The following is an 18,671-nucleotide window of genomic DNA, read 5'->3' on the forward strand; positions in this document are numbered from 1 at the left end:
GTATTTCTCTCCAGATAGACTCCTGCTAGTTCTCAATCCAAAGCATTGACAGTCCTGGCTCAGAGGGGAGTGCTTTATCTTAAGCTAGGGTTTTGTGTTCAGGAAGCCAGAGAACTAGTCCAGGAAACTGGAAGAAAAGCAGCAACATTAATAGTTGTGTTTTATAATAATTAAAAGTTAAAACAGGATTATTATGACCAACAAGAGTAACAAACTATGAAGAGAAGTACAAATGTGCAGGAGGGAAATACTCAAACTTTTCCACTACACGTTTCAGTCTTTACTTCAGCAACCAAAGCTATTAAAAAGAGCTCACATGTCCAAATCAGGAAGCATTTATTCACGCTTAGAGGCCACTGATTCGTGCATTTTGGACATATTTATCTTGATTACACGTTTTGGACATGTAAAGATAAATGTATTACTTATGTAAAAAGCAAACAGGCTTAAATCGGAGACAACTGGACTTTCACTCAGTTCTTCTTGAAAACATTTCGATGCCTATCCATGAGTTTTTGTCAGTTATGGCAGCTCACACTTCAGCAACCTGCAGTTGGAGCGCTGCTGTTTTTAAGGACATGGAGGTCCATCCTGCTAGATACATTCTGAGTCAAATGCAAATCAATGACCCACCGTCACTGTCCTGAGTCATTAGAAGCTATTGCTTGGTGTGAGTGGAGTACTTGGTCACCTGAATCATGATGAGATGCTGATGGACCGAGCTGTAAACACTGAGAAGCTGGAAGCTCAATCCTCCCCCTCTGTTTAATGATGATGTTGCGATATCTGCATTTTCATTCACATCACCCAAAGTATATCAACAAACAGATCATACACACTTATCAGCCACTGTATTAGGTACCCTTTGCTGATATTAGGTCAGACTCAGTTTTTGATCCTTTCTCATAGATTTACAGCGGCTGTTTCCTCACTGCTTAGATATTTCCATCCATACTAGCATACAGTTGGAGCAGATGTCTCTGTTCCACATCTACAATGTGAATCTTAAAGTGTAACTCACCCCATGTAAAAGCATATTTCTGCCACCCAGGCAACTTTGAAAAACTCCAATAAAGTGGGTGAGGAAAGCGGGAAAAGGAGGGGAGAGGCATGTGTTCAGGATGGGGGGATCCAGCAGCTAGCTTGATTTGCCATAGTGAATCATGGAGAATGAGCAGAGTTATGCAGGTAGCTACGCTACAGTTTTTTTTTTTTTTTTTTGAGGAGGAGAATTTTCACCCCCCTCGTCACTGGAGCTTGAGGGAGGCTTTGTTGAGCCCAGCGGACCAGAGCCTTATCAGTTTGAGCCGCTGGCTGAAGGCGCTGACCCAGCAATACCTGAAGCTGGTGCTGCCGAGGCAGTGAAGGCTGATTTCAGGACGAGTCAGCAGCTGTCTGCCTGTGAGACAGCTCTGTGGCAATACCATTAACATTTAATCACTAGACTGGATATTAATTACTGATATCTGCAACATAATTTTGCCTAGTCAAAACTCTTATTCAAAATACCTGCAATTAGATTTTGACTAGTCAAAATGACATTAGCTACATCTTAGACCAAAATTCATACTAGTCACAGTGACATTACAACTAATCAAAATGATGTAATATATAGAGATAGATAGATAGATAGATAGATAGATAGATAGATAGATAGATAGATAGATAGATAGATAGATAGATAGATAGATAGATAGATAGATAGATAGATACTTACTGCTTAAATATTAACTCTGCTTGCCATATCCAACAGCAGCAGCGCTACTGACGTTAATTTCTCTAAATTATGTCACAAAAACTTTTGAACCAATAACAATGCGAGTTCTAAATTCAATGGAAGACCACAGCTTAACCATAGGAGGGCGCCACACTGACAAAAGCAGAAATTCAACACATTTGCACTCAGTGCTACAAGACAAACATGTTAACAGTTTATTGGGAGTGAGTTACCCTTTACGTTTAAGTCCATCTGAAAGTAACCATGGTAGACTTTGGACAGACAAGGCCTGCAGCAGTACTCAGGTAGGGTGTTTAAGCCCCAAAAGTGTTCCAGGAAAAGATCTTCAACACTATTGTAGCAGTTGTTTCCCATTTAAATCAAGGTTTGATGTGTTTCCAATTGAGAGATGGCTTCTGATGTTTTTCTCTCATCACAAACCAGTCTGTCTGTTTTTCTCTATCAACAAAATGACAATTTCATCCTGAAAGCTGTCTCCCACTGGACACCTTTCTCTTTTTTTCGGGCCATTCTCTGTAAGCATGTGAAAATGGCTGTATATGAAAATGCAGTAGATAGGCTGTTTCTAAAACAGTCAGGCCAGTCACCGAATTTCAGTTTTTTCCCCCACAATTCTGATGTTTGGGTTGAACCCAAGACATCCAAGTAAGTGACTGTGTTAGCAATAATAATACATATTTGCCTTCAACATGTAGCAACAGTGTTTGGCACCAGCTGGACAAAATGTTTGATCTCGCACAATTATGAATACAAGATTGTATGTCGATATATTTTTTCAGGGATACACAGAGGAATATTTAAAGGCTATTCCCCTCAGACCTCTGTTCTGATGTCTAAACAACCGAATTTGCTAAGAATAAATAGAGTATGGAAAATAGAGATTGTATGGAGGAAAACAAACCCACAGCCTTAAAGAGTGTGAGGGGAATTTAGATAAGAGGCCATAACAAAGCAAACACTCAAAATTAAGACTTCTCATCCAGCCTTAGTGGGGACAGAGCTTTGTACTGACAGTCACAAAGAGAAAGCATGAATAAGAGAGAGATAATGCACTGAGGAAAAGATGCTTCTGTCTAAGGAGTCATGAAAGAATCCCATTGAAATATACATAATAATACATAATAAACCAAAGCAGACAGAACACATTCCAGATCCTCTCAATCCCTGGTATTCATTATTTAAACTGGATTTTTAACAAGGATGCCAAACATGCTGCCTAACATTTTATGACATCTTAGTGAATTCCTTTAAATTTCTTCTCCACTGTCCACGGTGAGGGACTGTTGTTGTATTCCAATAAATAATATTCACCATTCGAGGTAGCACACAGTTATTTTGATCATTGGTCATGTTTTTGGATGTTTCCTATGAGTCAATAACCAACTGAACTAAATATTACAGAGACTTCAGCATTCTTACGGCTATTTTGTCTCTCCTCCCACAATCTGGATAATTCTATGTAGGAATGTTGAACTAAAAATTTTAAATGCCTAATATTACTTGTTTGGCTTTTCGTAAGATAAAAAAGAATTCAACATTGAAATAAAAAGTCAAACACGGACCCAAACTAAAAAACTAATTATAAAGAATAATTCTTTCAAACTTAATAAAAAGTATTGGAAATTATTTACATAGCTGGTGCTTATCAAGAAACTGCTTCAGTTTGAATCTAAAATGATGGCTGTCAGCATCCAGTTCTGTTTCTACAGGTGAGTTGTTCCTTATATTGATCCTTGTCATTGAACCAGAGCAGTTCTCATGTAACGCCACCTTACAGTTCCCACTGGATGCTTGTCGAGTCACTGAACCAGTACTTCTAAAGCCGGGCATATACTTTATGAATTCTTGCCCTTTTTGGGCCGATTCTTCAGTCGTGCAAGAATTATTTTTGGATCGGGCCGAGTTTCAGCTTGATCCTGCGTTGTGTCGTATACGAAGGTAACGAGGGTCGATTCGCCTCTCATGACCACCTCCTGATCAGGAATCAGACGGTCAGGTGAAAATCAAACACGTTTGAAATTCAGTCGGCCCTCGTGAGATCGTGAGCGCCTCCTGCTGTTGAAGCAGAGCTACAAGCCAATTTCCCCCAAGCTCGCGCACTGCGCATGTACAAACAAGGAAGTTCTTCTTCGTCTTCTTAAACGAAAACATAAGAGTGGAGAGAAGCATGGTGGTGGTACGTGTGACATGGAGTCAAACTACGGGTGAGAAACTCGTAGAATTGCCAAGGCAGCGCGTTTCGTTCTAGTAAGCCTCATATTTAACAGTGAGCATTGACACTTCCTCCTTTTTCTTCTTCTACTGTTGACATTTGGTGTCCGGATTAGACGAGTCCGATTAGCGCCATCTCTCTACGGGGATGAGTCCGAGGTGTGGTTTTGAACGCACAATGTGAGCAGTCAGGTCGCATCAGAGCGTCGGGCCGCACAGTAAGAACAGATATGGTGAGCAGTGAACTTTTAAACCCTGAGGTTTTGTCGTAGAGTTTGAGCTGTATATGTGTGCCACAATTGGAAATATCGTACAGTATACGCGCGGCTTAAGAGGACCCAAACAGTCACTGAGCAACTCAGGAGCCCTACCATGAAAGCAGTATAAAATAATTTTAAGGATAAATTATGATCATGCCAAATTTCATCACAGACAGTGGACACAGGTCTTTGTGAACTGGAGACAGCACAACCGTCTCCGGCTCAACGTAGTGCAAACCAAACAGCTGATGGTTGATTTCCACAAGGGCAAACCTGGTGAACATCCAGGGAACTGGCAGTGAGATAGTGGACTCAAAGGCTATGTTCACACTGCAGGTCTTTTCGATTTTTTGCTTAAATCAGATTTTTTGAGGTGACATTTCATACTACTATTAAATGCGACCATCATGAAACTTCTGTCTGAAATGTTCAAGACCGCAAAGCGATCAGCATGCACGGATAGCAGAAGCAGACGTCACACAGCAGCGCACTGTTAGTGTAAGTAATGGTGAATGGGCAAAAAAGATCGGATTTGGGTCGCATTTCCTGGCAGTGTGAACATAATAACGTTTTGGTGGTGGATTGTGTTTTTTTTTTGTTTTTTATTAGAACAGGCTTGTGGGCACCACATGTGTTCCACCATATTGGTGACTCTGTCTTAGAGGTACCTGTGTGTTCACCTGAACAATACACTGGACTGGAGTCATGGAAGTGATGCTCTTTTCAGGGAATGTTCGAGCAGACTCTATCTGCTAAAGAGACTGAGGTCTTTTGGACTGCAAGGGTCGCGCCTGAAGACCATTTCTACTCTGTGGTGGCACCAGCCATCTTATACAGTGCAGTTTGTTAGAGCAGCAGCTTATCTACAGCTGAGGGGAAGTGGTTAGATAAGCTCATCAGGAAGGCCTCAACCCAGGGTAGGTGGTGGGAGACAGAAGGACTCTAGCAAAAATAACATCACTTAAAGGCATACTATGCAACATTTTTCAGTTAATTAATGTGTTCCATACCGTTTTGGATGATTAAATGAGTCATTTCAGGTCGAACAAAGGTTTTCTCGGCCGTCCTGGGGGTCTGTGGGGGAAATACCGCACTTGCAATTGCAAGAGCTCTCGGCCCGCACCCACAGGCTCAGAAGTCTCGTGCATCGCGAGAGTCGGTCTTGCTTTACGGCGAGAACTGCTACACGCCCCCAGTGAAAGGCGTGCTCATTCCTAGCGCAGTGGCGATATTTGTGCAGTTATCATGGCGGAACCAGCGAGAAAACAGCGAAAGCCCATGTCGGAGCAGGCAAGAAAGAGGAAAAGGGCTCTGGACAGAGAGAGGAGTCGTACACGGGTGAACATCGGGCAAGCTTTTTCAGAATGGCGAGAGCTAAAAGAAAAAGAAAGCTGCAAGGCTGACGCGGACCTGGCGTTTCTGCTGATGCGATTGTAAGTAACATTGGAATGGTTTCTCTCTCTCTGTGTGCATGTTCATACTTTCACTGTGTTAGTAGACATGGTGATTCGTTGCGTTCGCCTGTCTGCTAAGCTCAAAACAACGGCGCCTGGCTTGACGGAGATACCAGAACAGCTGAGCATCTTTACGACAGTGCACTTTTACTTTCGCCATCTGGGTGGAACATTGCTGGAAAATCAACCCCGGTTGCATAGTATACCTTTAAGAATGTGACAGTGATTTGCTCTAATAGGCTTTGAATAAAAAAACTAATTGTCTGTATACATATTATCGCCAATGGCCTTTTTATTGTAGGTGATGCTTGTGACCAAAAGGTTATACAGTAATTTAATGAGAAGAAACTGTGCATGCATCAAAATCCTTGAAATAGCTGACTGTTCTCCACTCAGATTGAATGTATTTATATTTCCTTTTGCCACTCTGCCTGAGATCTTGACACCGATCTCCAGTAAATGGAAAAAAGTATTAAGTAAAACAACACATTCATGTGAACTCACAGACCTTTAAACTAAAGCAACGTGGCTTAGAGTTCAAATTACCTTAGAACTGCTGGGAGCTGAAAACACTTCTGAACATCTGAACTTCTTTAGTTCAAACCTAAAACACTAAAAATGTTTACAAGCTTTAACAAAATGTTAATCTGATCTTGTTTTAGTTTAACAGGATTTGGATGAGGTGTAGCAAGGCACATATCCTTGTTCCAGGAAAGTGACAAATTGTTCAAAGTCGAAGCTGTCATTAGGTGCTTTTACTACATGTTGTAAAATATGTGTTAATTAGAACTAAAAAGTATGCATTTAGTATTTTACCTTCAGGAAAAATTACAGTTTCCAACATTTTCTGGGTATTCACTAATTAGCTTCGTATCTTTCTGTCTACCATCAGTCTGATAAGCTTGTTTAGCCCCCTGGCTACGAAACAAGCCAACCTGCTGACACAGTTCGCTTGTTAGATTTGTGAAACATAACACATTTTGACCCGGGGTAGGAAGCTTCTCTGAGAGTGTGAAGGATTTTTTTTTTTTCCATGTGTGTAAATCCAGAGGGACAGCTCACAACGTTCTGATGACACTGAAGAAGCCGTCAGGGATTTTCAGCTACAGAAAGGAGCGGCATCACAGTTCCTGGCCTCATCCATCTTTCAGGAGCTGCAATCCTCTCATCGTGTTAATACAGGGAATTTACTACTGAAAAACCTTGCTACAATATACAGTGTCTTGCAAAAGTACATATACCCCTCATATTTTCAGATTTTGTCTCGCTAAACCACAAACTGTGTTTTTTGGGGGGATTTTATGGGATAGACCAAGAAAAATTAGCACAGTTGTAAAAGGAAAAGACAAAAATGCATGACCTTCAAAAAAATCGTATTTACACCCCTTTAGACGAATATCCTTAGAGTCCAGTAAAATCATCTGCCTTCAGAAGTCAGTGAATTGGTAACTAGAGACCATTTGGGTCTAATTTATTCTCTGCATAAATGCTGTTAAGGTCTAGAGGTTTGCTGGAAAAGATGAGTTAACAAATACCACCACCATGATGACCAAGGAACAGCACGCAGGTCAGAGATAATGTAGTGTAGAAGTTTAAACCAGGATAGGTTCTAAAATAATATCAAGTTTTGAACATCTCACAGAGCTCTAGTCAATCCACCATCTGTCTGCAGATGTCCTCTACTCTTTCTATTTAACAACCCACCTAAACTGAGAAAAGCACAAATCAGAGAAGTATATATGCAAACTATTCTTTCATGCACTTTGCCGAAAGCCATGTAGGGAACACACTCAATAGTTAAAACAAGCTGATCTGCTCAGATGAGCCAAAGATTTAACTTACTGAGCGATGTGCAAATCGAAAGCTAAGATTATATATACACATCCATGTTCTGATCACATCATTCCCACTTTAAAACATGGTAGTGGCAGCATCGTGTTATGGGGATGCTTTTTAGCTCTCGGTACGGTAAAGCTGGTCAGAATTAACGGCCTGATGGATGGAGCCAATACCAGGTCAATTATGGAAGAAAACCTGCGAAAACACTTGAGATGGGGTGGAGGTTCATCTTTAAACATACAGCCAGAGATGCAATGAATGGTTTAGATTAAATCATATCCATGTTTCAGACTTAGAACCTGAGTCGAGGCTTGCGTGTTTGACTTTGGACTCGATATGGGACTTAATTATATCTTGACTTCGGATATAACTCAAGACTTATTTGCAACTGGAGAAATAATGACTTGGCCCTGTTCCTGGTGAATGGCCTAGTCAAAGTCAAAACAAATGCAATTGACAGTCTGGGAAATGCCGCAAAGAATTTACTATTCACAGAAGCCCTCCATCCAGTCTAACTGAGCTTCAGGTATTTTGCTAAAAAGAATGAAAAAAAAAAAAAATGTCAGTCTCTAGATGTTTGAAGTGAGAAGAGACATAAAGGCTTTCCGCACCCGTAAAGGTGCGGAAAGCCTGAGTTCCTTTAAATCAAGATTAAAAACACATTTGTTTAGGATTGCCTTCAACTGTTCTAGTTAACTGAATCCCCACTTTTTTGTTCTAATTTCTATCTACATTTTATTCCTACTTGCTTTTATTCTGTTTTAATTTGCTATATTTTAATCATGTAAAGCACTTTGCATTGTCCCTGTACTGAATTGTGCTATATAAATAAATTTGCCTTGCCTTGCCTTACAGTATACTAAAAATGTGGTTCAACAAAATATTGACTTCAGGAGGTTGAATATAAATATGTGTGTGCATTGTAAAAACAAAAATAATAATTGTAATTTATAATTTTCTTTCCACTTTACAATCATTCACTACTTTGTGTTGGTCCATCACGTAAAAAACAAGTAAAACACATGGAGATTGCTATTGTGACGTGACAAAAAGCTAAATATTTCAAGGAGAGTGAATACTTTGTACCATGTTATAAGCTCCTCCTCAGATCTTTGAATCTTCCTATTCCTCTACTCTAGTTAAAAATAACTGACGGCTCCTCGTGCATCGTGGGAACGCCGATGATTAACCAGTCAGAGTTGTTGCTAAGATCACCATCACAAGGGAACGGTGGGAATATTGTGAAAAAAATTAATGAAAAGGTATTTTCTTCATGCAAATCTGAGGAAGCAGACTGGAGCCAGACGCAGCGTAAAGCTAATAATAGTAGCAGGCAAAACAATGCACCAATAAAAGGCAATAATAAATAAATATAATGCATGCTTTGTATCATTTAGTACCTTTTTAATTCAAGCTTTGCTATCTTTAATAGATACATTCTACAAATACTTTTTCTTTACTGCTAATATTACCGGTTGCACCAAGTCGACTTTAGTGATTTTCATCTGACAGTCAAGAGAAAAGACGAAAATGATGCTTTTCTAACTGACCTTTGTACTGAGCCGGAGAGAAGAAGCAGTCTGAGGCAGAGTTGGATAGATGGGCCACAACTTTCTCCAAAAGGTCAGCCAGCACTGTAGAGAAAACATGTCATTCATAAATAATAATACAAGCAATGATAGCTATAATAAATATCAGATTAAAATAAGATATATTATACACACATTCCTTTAAGCTATATGACAAACCCTTAAAAGCCGTCTCCTGTATAAGACAAACAATTAATTAAGCTTTTAATATGACAAACAATACAAACAAAGCATTTTTGGGAATCTTTACAGCTCACAAATGAAGCTGGAAATTAGGGCTCATCTGCAAACACACATGTTCAGCAATGTGCTCAGTCAGCTTTGCAAGCATCCGCTAACATCAATTTGTGGCTTCAGTGCCCCCAACTGTCCCTGAATAAACCCTGTCTACATCACTGTTGGAGTCATACATCACAGGGCTGCGTGACAAAGCCACCCACAGCTACTCAGGGTGTAACAAGGAAAATGAGATGGGAAGACGTGCTGATGGGGCTTGCAGAGAAAAGCAAAAACAGTACAACAAGCCTCTCTCGAAAGAAGTCAAGAGGAGCAGCCAAGTTGGTGCCTAAGGATGCTGTTATTTATGAAGCAGGATGGAAATTATTTACAGTAGCCTCCGCAATAAATAGCAAAACAGGAGATGTGACCCTTTGCTCCAGCTCTCTAGCAATGAGCTTTTTTTTTTTTTTTTACCTTTCTTATGAATATACGGAGGCTTGTCATGGTGTTAGGTAACCTCATCCCACCTTGTGCATTTAATCCTTTATTTATTGCATTGACTAGATATGGGCAAGTTGTGGTTAGCAGCTGTATACTCACCTGTACACTGATCGCACACTGTTTACATTTCAATTGTTTACTTTTAAATCACTGCTACACTTTATCCTGTAATTTACTGTAATTTTCAAGCTGTATGCAAACGAAATTTCGTTCTGTACGCACTCTGTGCATACAAAATGACAATAAAGCTGTCTAAGTCTACCTATTTACGTACTTGACTGGCTTGGTTTCTTGAATTTCATATTTTAAAGAGAGTGGCTTAAATAATTATGTTAGGGAACAATAGGCCCTGTTCCCACTGTAGGCAAAGGTGGCTAAAATCAGATTGTTTTTGCAGGTCAAGTGACCAGGTCAGACGTTTTAGAACCAGTGGGGACGCTTAGATCCAAATCTGGTCCTTTCAGATCATTTTTGAGCCACTTCTATACGTGGTCCTGAATCTGATTCGTATCCGATCTTTTGGAATGTGACTCCAGTGGAAACCTCCAAGACGCATTTAATTAGTCTTTAACGTCACTTTCAGCCGACATGTGTCACAACTTTGGTCCCAACAACAGCTGGGGGTGATAGCAGTTAGCATTAGCAGTTAGCATTAGCAAAACAGATGACAGACAATGATATTATTAAAGGTTGCCCTAGACTTCCTAAAGTTATGAAGTAACTCAGACTCTGAAGTTGTTAAAATCATTGCCCCACATGTTCTGGCTGCATCTCGGACCTCTGTTTAGCTAAAATGTTGTAAAATGCCAGAGTTTCACTTTCTTTTTATTTCCCTCTCAGCACGCGCTGACACAATAAATGGCTTCCGTTGGACACTTTAATCCATAAAACCCATTTCTTCCAGGTTTGCTGGACCAAAGCGGGCTGCATGAAGTCATTAACATTGTTCTTTTTGCGCATGCGGGTCAGTTTGGAAGAGTTCATACTGGTGTTAGAATTTTAAAAGTAATGGGATCGGCTTCATCAAAAAAAAAAAAGAAAAGAAATCAGATTTCAGAAAAAAAAACGGAATTGAGCATTAAGACCTGCACTGGGAATGTAGCCAAAAACTAAGGGGTGACCATCTAAGTGTTACTAAACTATACATTTATTTAACATTTGTATTTATTACAATGCAATCTTTAGGCGTTCCAAAATTTCAGAAGCACTTTACTGCTGTAGGAGAAAATAAATTTAGGAGCAGTATCTCGTTAAAACGATATAACATTCTTGTTTTAACAAGATACGTCAATGTTCTAGCTTAGACGAGAACGTTATCTCATTTTAATGAGACGCTACTCCTAAATGTATTTTTCTAGTATGGCAGCAAAACGCTTCCGTACAATACGGTTGAACCAAAACTTTTTTGTATGCAGTTATGCTATTGCGATGAAATGATCGTTTTAGACAAAAGGCACCAATGATTTTGGAGACTGGCACAAATCTCAAATGATTCTGAGAGGTCGTTAGGCCCATCTTTATTGTAAGTCTGACTTTCTATGATTGTTTAAATTCTCACTGAAAACCTAAACAAGTAATGAACACCATGATTTCAAACCTGAAACAGCAGAACAAACAATCTCTATAATCAAAGCTTTAAATTTTCAGAGATTTTTTTTATTTTTTGCAGATTAAAAAAATTAAGCAGCTAGCTTGATGGTAAATAAGGTCAATACTGTACATAGACAATCAATGTTTACTGTTTCACAAATTGATGTTCTCTTTAAGCCATTTTCCTGGTATGGAATCATAATTTGCATTCAAATATTAATATACCATGTGATTTTTGTTTCAACAGGCATTTGTGTTTGCATATAATGATATAATGATAATTGTCCAGAAAACCTTATAAATATTAGTGTTTTTTGCCTCCTTCAATACTAAACCTTTTCTTTTGTCTTTGCTTTTATATTCAAATCAATTTTAGTATCAGACAAAGACATACTGAGCAAATACATAAAGCATTTTCCCCAGAGATTATGCGAACCAATTTCAATCTTCCACCCGGTAACAGGGTTGCAGGTGGACCTTTATTCTAACACCGCTAAATAAACGTATTGAGCGAATTGCAGGATATTTTGTAAACACGGAAGAGCATAATTATGATCATTTCCCCAGCTGTCAGTTCAGAAGATAGGGGTGGATGATCATAACCGCCTGCAGAATCCAGTCATTGAATATGAGCATGACTGAATGCATCTTATTGATATGCTGTTGCATGAGACCAATTAAGGAATCAATAAGTTGACGAGAGAAAGTGAGAGATTTACTGAACATGAAATAACTCAAACAGTTTTGATGAACAGCTGCTTTGGTGAATAATTTTTGTCTTCCAGCTTAAAAAAAAAAAAACTGAAAGAAATTGATTATTTTTTTTAAAGTTTCTTATTTAAAGATATTTAGCTGATGTGGAAATCATCCCGTCAAATGTAACAATTTCCTTTTATTGAGCTTTTCTTCAAAAATAATTACCAGGCTTTGTGCGGTTATTGACATGTCAAACAAAACATTATCTCTGCAGCTGAGGAAAGCTTAAAAAGATAATAAATCCTGATCTTAGTTTTTTTTTTTTTTTTTTTTTCCAATGAAAAGCCTCAAATGAGCCCCACAGAGCAGAGTGGATGATTCTGTAGGCAATTTCCACAGTGTACTGATGAAAGGGAGTAATCAGGTTCTCAGCAATGCTTCATTTGAATGTATTTTTGTCTATCGTCAATCACGACTATTTACTCCTATATGAGAAAAGTAAGCGTAGGTGCAATTTAAAACGCGTCAGTCAATGACAGCGATGATGAGTTATTAAAGACGAACGTAGGCTTCGGATCTGGGTGATCTTTGTGGGGAGAGGGTGCGCCGCATCAAAATGAAAAGCCTTCAGCAGAACACATATGACACAGGCACTGATTCAGAGTTTTTAGGATGTAAACAAGGATTCATATATATATGCATCAAATATTTACAAGATAAGAAATTCAAGCTGACTTTTTAAAAAGAGTTTTCTGCTTTTGAAGGATGTGAAGACATCCATTCTTCTTAATTACTCCTGAAATAATGAGGGTGTATGGGGGCTCATTGTTTAAATCAGGCCACTGGTCACTATTAATGATGGATTGTAACACAGGATTGATGAGCAACATCATAGAGAATTTCATAGAGGAAAAAAACTATTAGAAATTCTCTCAAATTAGGTCTGGCATTAAGCTTTTTTTTTTCTTAAATTTTGAGTTTTTCTTAATAATTTTCAGTGCTTTGAATAAAACCATCAAAATGAGATTCAACTTTCTTATGTTTAAGAAAAGAAAACATGTCAGATTATACTAACATTGTTCATTAGTGGGTGGGAGTTGGATGCTACATTGCAAAAAGGTAAATACAGTAATGCTTGTTTTCCTCTCCTGAAGTCAAATACAAAGTACCAGAATAAAAAATATCCCTAAAAACAAGTCTACTAAGTAGGTTGTACTTTAAAATCACCCTGAAAGTTCAGGGTGGTACTTTGTTGAAGGACTGTGCTTACATATTTTAGATTGGAGGAATATTCTTAGTTTAAACTCTTTTACAATCCATTTTATCTGTTAACTTTAATCCGTGAGGTTAAAGGGAATAAAATCTTATTCAAATTTAAAGATTATTGAATTAACAGAGTATAGCTGATATGTTTTACAGTGATGTTGTTCTGAGGGGCGGATAAATATATATTTTATTACCAGATGTTTCCTCTGAGTTTGGGGGTATTTTATTATTGTCTCAGAGTATAATCACTGTAAAAAATAACCTGAAGTTGCTGCTCGTTGCTGAACAATATTGTAATTGTGACTGAGGCCCACATTTATTTCTCCTCTGACACAAATTAAGTGACAGCAGATATCTGCAATTAAGTAGCTTAAATTTTAGCCAACCTGTGCATGTAGTTTGGAGCAACTACACATAAATTATAGCTTCTATTTCTAGAGCCATTTAATTTCATAACATTCAATTCTATTTTTATTCATGTATTATTTGCCACATCACAAGGTCATAAAACAACTGTTCCCTGTTTAAAATGATGGACACCTGAGGTAATATTTTGAAGCAAACTTAATCTAATCAATCAAAACCATTATGTTTTAAACACGATTTATCCAAGACAATACATTTAAACTTTTCAGTAAAGGCTGATTCACACGGCGGGATTTTTAGCCCAATTTTCAGCCTGATCTTCCCTTTCTGAGAGTCTTGAGTCTTAATTGATATTCCTATCAGGTGTGGTGTGTTAAGAGCAATTGAGTCCGCGCAGTGCGACGTTGGGACCGCTCCGACCTCAAATCGGGGATATTCAACATGTTGTCCTGCCCAGATATCCTGCCGTGTGTGGCATTCTCCTTTTCTTTTTGTTATGTTTTTTTCTCCGTTAAATTTAGTCCACAAAGTGTCACCATTATTCTCCCCCATCGTTCATGTTTATTTACTCTGAACTCACGTTTCATCTTGAGAAGATTTGCAAGACAGCTGAATGATCTTAAGTGATTCCTGTTTGTGCGTGGTGTGTTGAGTTTGTCGTCTGACTGGACACCACACACTGCACAAACAAACAAACGTGTTTTATCTAGGATTATTTATCCTTAGGTGTGGTGCTTCTCTGGCTTTGAAAAATCGCCCCGACTATTTTAAAATCCTGCCCTGTGAACCAGCCTTTAGCAACAATAATTTGCAAGCTAACAGCAAGTCAAACTGATGACTGGGAGCCTCAGTTTTAGTCCTCTGCAGCTTATAGATCTAAATTAAAATTAATTGGTCATTAAGAGGCCTTTGCAGAGCTTGGTTTACTAGGAATGCGGTTTATTAGGAATGCGGTGCGTTAGAGAAGGGACTAGAGTTGAGAATCGCTGTTTTAAGACTTGATGCAGCTTGTGAATGTTTTACCTTTGAATGTTGATGCTACAAAATCTCATATTGAAAATCTACGCGGCAGAAGCGTTTTGTTTCATCTTTCTATTTAACTATCATCAGCAGAGTCAGCAAACTGGTCAGATGTAATGGAAAGATGTCTGAGGCTTTTTGCAGAGTAAAACTTGTTTGAGGCAGCATAACCGGAGACCCGGTCAGAGGAGCAAAGGTTCACACAAACACATCCCACTTTTCCGAATCTTATTAATAAAAACAAAAAACAGAATAAACGGAAAACCTGCATCGTTTTCCTTCCACTTTTTATGCTCTACTTGATGTTGCTCTATCCTGAGTCTTGGGTTTTGGAAGTGTGAACAGTAAGAATACTTTTGCGAGGCATTACACATGAGGGACGCTTTCTGTTTTGTAACCAATCCAAAGTTTGCAGCACAGATGCGTGCCAGCTTTATGTAGGCTTACTAAATAATCTGCCCTGAAACTAAACACTATGTTACCAAATAATGGCTAGAGGACACCACAAAGATCCAAGAAACTCACCCTTTCCAGTTAAACTGTTGGATCTTGATAATATGTCTCTGCAGAAATGTCTTCGGCAGACCTCTAACCAGCTCTCCTCTCTCTTTGGTTCTTTCGCTGAAGCCAGAAAAGCACTAATCTCACACTCTGCAGACAGGAGAAAGGTTATTATAAAAATAGAAAATTAAGGTTTGATGTAAGATAAAGAAGAGAAAAAAATCCAGAAGTGTTGTAAAACATTTTATTTGCAAAAACTGATAATTCTCTTACCTTGTGTGTTATTTTGGAGATCTTGTAGGTTAAGAACATAGCAGGGTGGTGGAGGATAGCTTAAAAACATCGGCCAAGGATAAGGATGTTCTCCCTGAACCAAAAGAGACAATTGTATGTTTTCTGAAACAACTCATTTGTCATCATGTATCACCTTTTTCAGACCTGGACAATTCCTGTCATTTGCATAATTTCTTTATTCGCTCAGCTCAAAAATCCTCTAGGATGTTGGTGCACCAGCTTGATAAACATTGTTACGTTTCAATGTTTAGAGCCAATATTTCTATAGCGTATTAGCTAGCTTCTCAGGTTTTACATTTCATTTTGCTTGTGCGGAGATCTGCTAAAAGTACAAAAAAAATGGTTGAAATATCTTTATGTCGTTCCTTTGTAATTTAGTCATTTATCATTCATTCCAGAAGGTTTTTTCTTTCTTTTTTGGTCTTTGACTGAACTCAGCATGAGACTTCCCAACATAATATGCTCCTAATGTTAATGAGGTTTAGAAAGTCAACTTTTTCTGTCATTAGATGGTGTGATCCTTTAAGAAAGCTTGAAAATGATGTAGTCGGGAAGGCCCAGATGATTTTGTACATTCTTCATGTTGCTTTAGGAATTGTAATGATCCTTAAGAGCAGTATGACACATTTTATCTGACTTTCATTTTCATAATGGTTTGAGTTGGGGCTTCATGAAAAAGATGGAGTTTCACGTCAGAAGTACATCTGTGTGAACAAGCCTCCAAGTGTCTCTCTTATCTCGCCTATATTGTTCACTGTATGAGTAGACTGCAGAAATTGACTATTTTCTGCTACACTATAATCTTATCACTTACCAGCATTTTTAGCACATCTGATTTAAGTTCATCTTTAGCACAAATGTTTAAATGTGTTGCTGAGCTGAGTCTGACTGGACCGGAGGAAGGGTTCAGAAGAGAAGGCGTTTGAGGCACCGTGCCAAAAATAAACCAGAGCGTGACTCTGGGGCTGAGAGCAACAGAACCCCCACGGGCTGAACCATTGGCCCACCGGTGGGCCAGTGTATTAATGCAGTAAAATCATTTACTTAATTTACATTTGCGTTGCTCGGCTTTCACCCGTACAACGTGGATCACTCCAACCCAGTGGCCAGGGGAACTAATCAATTGAAAGGATTTTCTGAATCAATACTGAATTAGGAAAACATTAATTGAAATGCATTGATGAATCAATATTTTTTACCATCCCCTACCTCCTATTAGCCCCGATTTAAATCGTATTGAACATCTATAGGAGGAGCTGAAACACGGCGATTGGAGAAGGCAACCTTCACACCTGAGGCGACTGGAACAATTTGCTCACGAGGAGTGGGTCAACATACCTGTCGACAGGTGCAGACGTCTCATTGGCAGAGATTATTTGACAGCACTGATTACCTTAAATGCTTGAACAAAATATAAAGTGACAGGTATCGTCATTTTTGTCCAGGTCAGTTTACTTAGTTTTTTTTATTATTATTCTGTTGAACCACAACTCAAAAGCAATGTCCAATTTTCATAATTTAATTTTCAGTACATTTTTATTTGTTGTTATTTTTACAGTTTCAGCTTATTGCAGTGACTCTTGTCGGATTTTCTTTGCTAAACAGAGAGGTGCCAACAACTTTGTGCCTGTCTCTATCTTTAGAGAGAAAGACGGAGAGATTGAGATTTAATAAAACAAACAAAAAGTTTGCAAATGTTCCTGTTTCAGACAGCATCACACTTCACCTTTCTCGTTTATCCATTGATTTATCTTATTTGTTTTGGAGATTTCTCACCATTTTACCAGTAAAGAAATAACAAGCTCCAAGCTAATTTACACTCTCCCCTTTGGAAATCGTTTTTATATAATTTCCTTGACCTCAGCATAAATGAGTTCCTGTTTGGGCTCAGCATAAACAACACCTAAATAATTGATATCAATCCCCGAGCATGCTGAATAAACAAGGCTGCATGCTTCAAAGGATGACTGAGGCAGTGCTGGTTATCAGTACGCGCTTTTCATCTGTAATAGAATTAGCAGTAACACTAATTCAGAATGGAAATTGGCAGAAAGGTTCATGGTTGAAATGTGAAAATGATGAATAATACGTTTTTGTCAATCATAACTAATAAAAGGAAGTGTTAAAAAGAAACAATCGCTAAATGTTTCGAGTTCACCTAAAAGTTTTTAAACTTTATGAACACCATTAACCTTTAGATACTCTTAATTTAAGTTTTTAACCTATTAAGAACAGAAAATTGTGGTCTAAACCAAGGCTTATTGATATTTAAACATAAACATAAAAATAAACATATTTTTCTTTCTACTCCAAGATCGGTAAATGACGTTTATAGCTGATCAAAAATTAAAACGAACAATTTTTTCAGGCCTTTTTCAGGCGTCTAAAAACATATGCTTAGACCAAAATTCTCAGGTCTTCAGAGGTTAAGGGTCTCTTTAAAAGGGGACTATATTCATATATCTCCAACTTTACAATCACAATATACATTGCTCAAAAAAATTAAAGGGACATTTTTTAATCAGAGTATAATATAAAGTCAGTTAAAAATCTGATACATTATGTAGTTTAGGGGGTTGTTAATAAGTGGTAATGAAATTAACAACAGGTGTGCTGAAGGGGCACCAATGAGACAACCCCAAAAACAGGCAGGTGGAGCCCAAAGACATCAGACTGGTCTGACATGGGCTGGGAGGAGCTACTTTGTTATTTTCCTCAAATGTGAGGCAATATTTACCATGTTGAAAGTTTAGATAACCGAGAACCCAACTTACTCACTAATACTCCGCCAGGCGAAGTCCTTTAAATTCTCTGTAGTGATTGGTCAACTGATCATAGATAAAAGGAGGGGCACAAACAATGATGAGGAGTTTGTCCTCCATTGTCAACTTCCCAGCTTTTCATGGTCCTGCCATCCCACTGAAATATCTGCCACTACGTTACATGGCGGGGTCTCTCTGATTGGTTGACGCTCCGTATCCAGCGGCCAAAAGTTCAGATTTTCCAACTCTAGCATCTGCTGCTTCAGATGTTCAAAGCTCAAAATGTGGCACAGGATCTCTCGGCGGTCCTAGATGCGCATCCACCATAGACTTTGCATGTAAACCAGACGCTTTGACGCTCAAAA

General features: G+C 38.5%; 1 protein-coding gene across 3 annotated transcripts in view; it reads right to left on the reverse strand.

Annotated features, from left to right (window-relative positions):
• The window catches only part of tbc1d32 (TBC1 domain family, member 32), a 105,188-nt gene that overhangs the window by 35,588 nt on the left and 50,929 nt on the right, over window positions 1–18,671 (reverse strand). For all 3 annotated transcript variants that reach the window (XM_036147200.1, XM_036147199.1, XM_036147198.1), the window contains exons 26-28: window positions 15,524–15,617; window positions 15,275–15,400; window positions 9,053–9,136 (exon numbers count right to left, since the gene is read on the reverse strand). In XM_036147200.1, coding sequence (XP_036003093.1) covers window positions 9,053–9,136; window positions 15,275–15,400; window positions 15,524–15,617 — 304 coding nt within the window. The remainder of the gene's footprint in view (window positions 1–9,052; window positions 9,137–15,274; window positions 15,401–15,523; window positions 15,618–18,671) is intronic.

The sequence above is a fragment of the Fundulus heteroclitus genome, chromosome 15 (assembly GCF_011125445.2).
Source record: "Fundulus heteroclitus isolate FHET01 chromosome 15, MU-UCD_Fhet_4.1, whole genome shotgun sequence".
NCBI lineage: Eukaryota > Metazoa > Chordata > Actinopteri > Cyprinodontiformes > Fundulidae > Fundulus > Fundulus heteroclitus.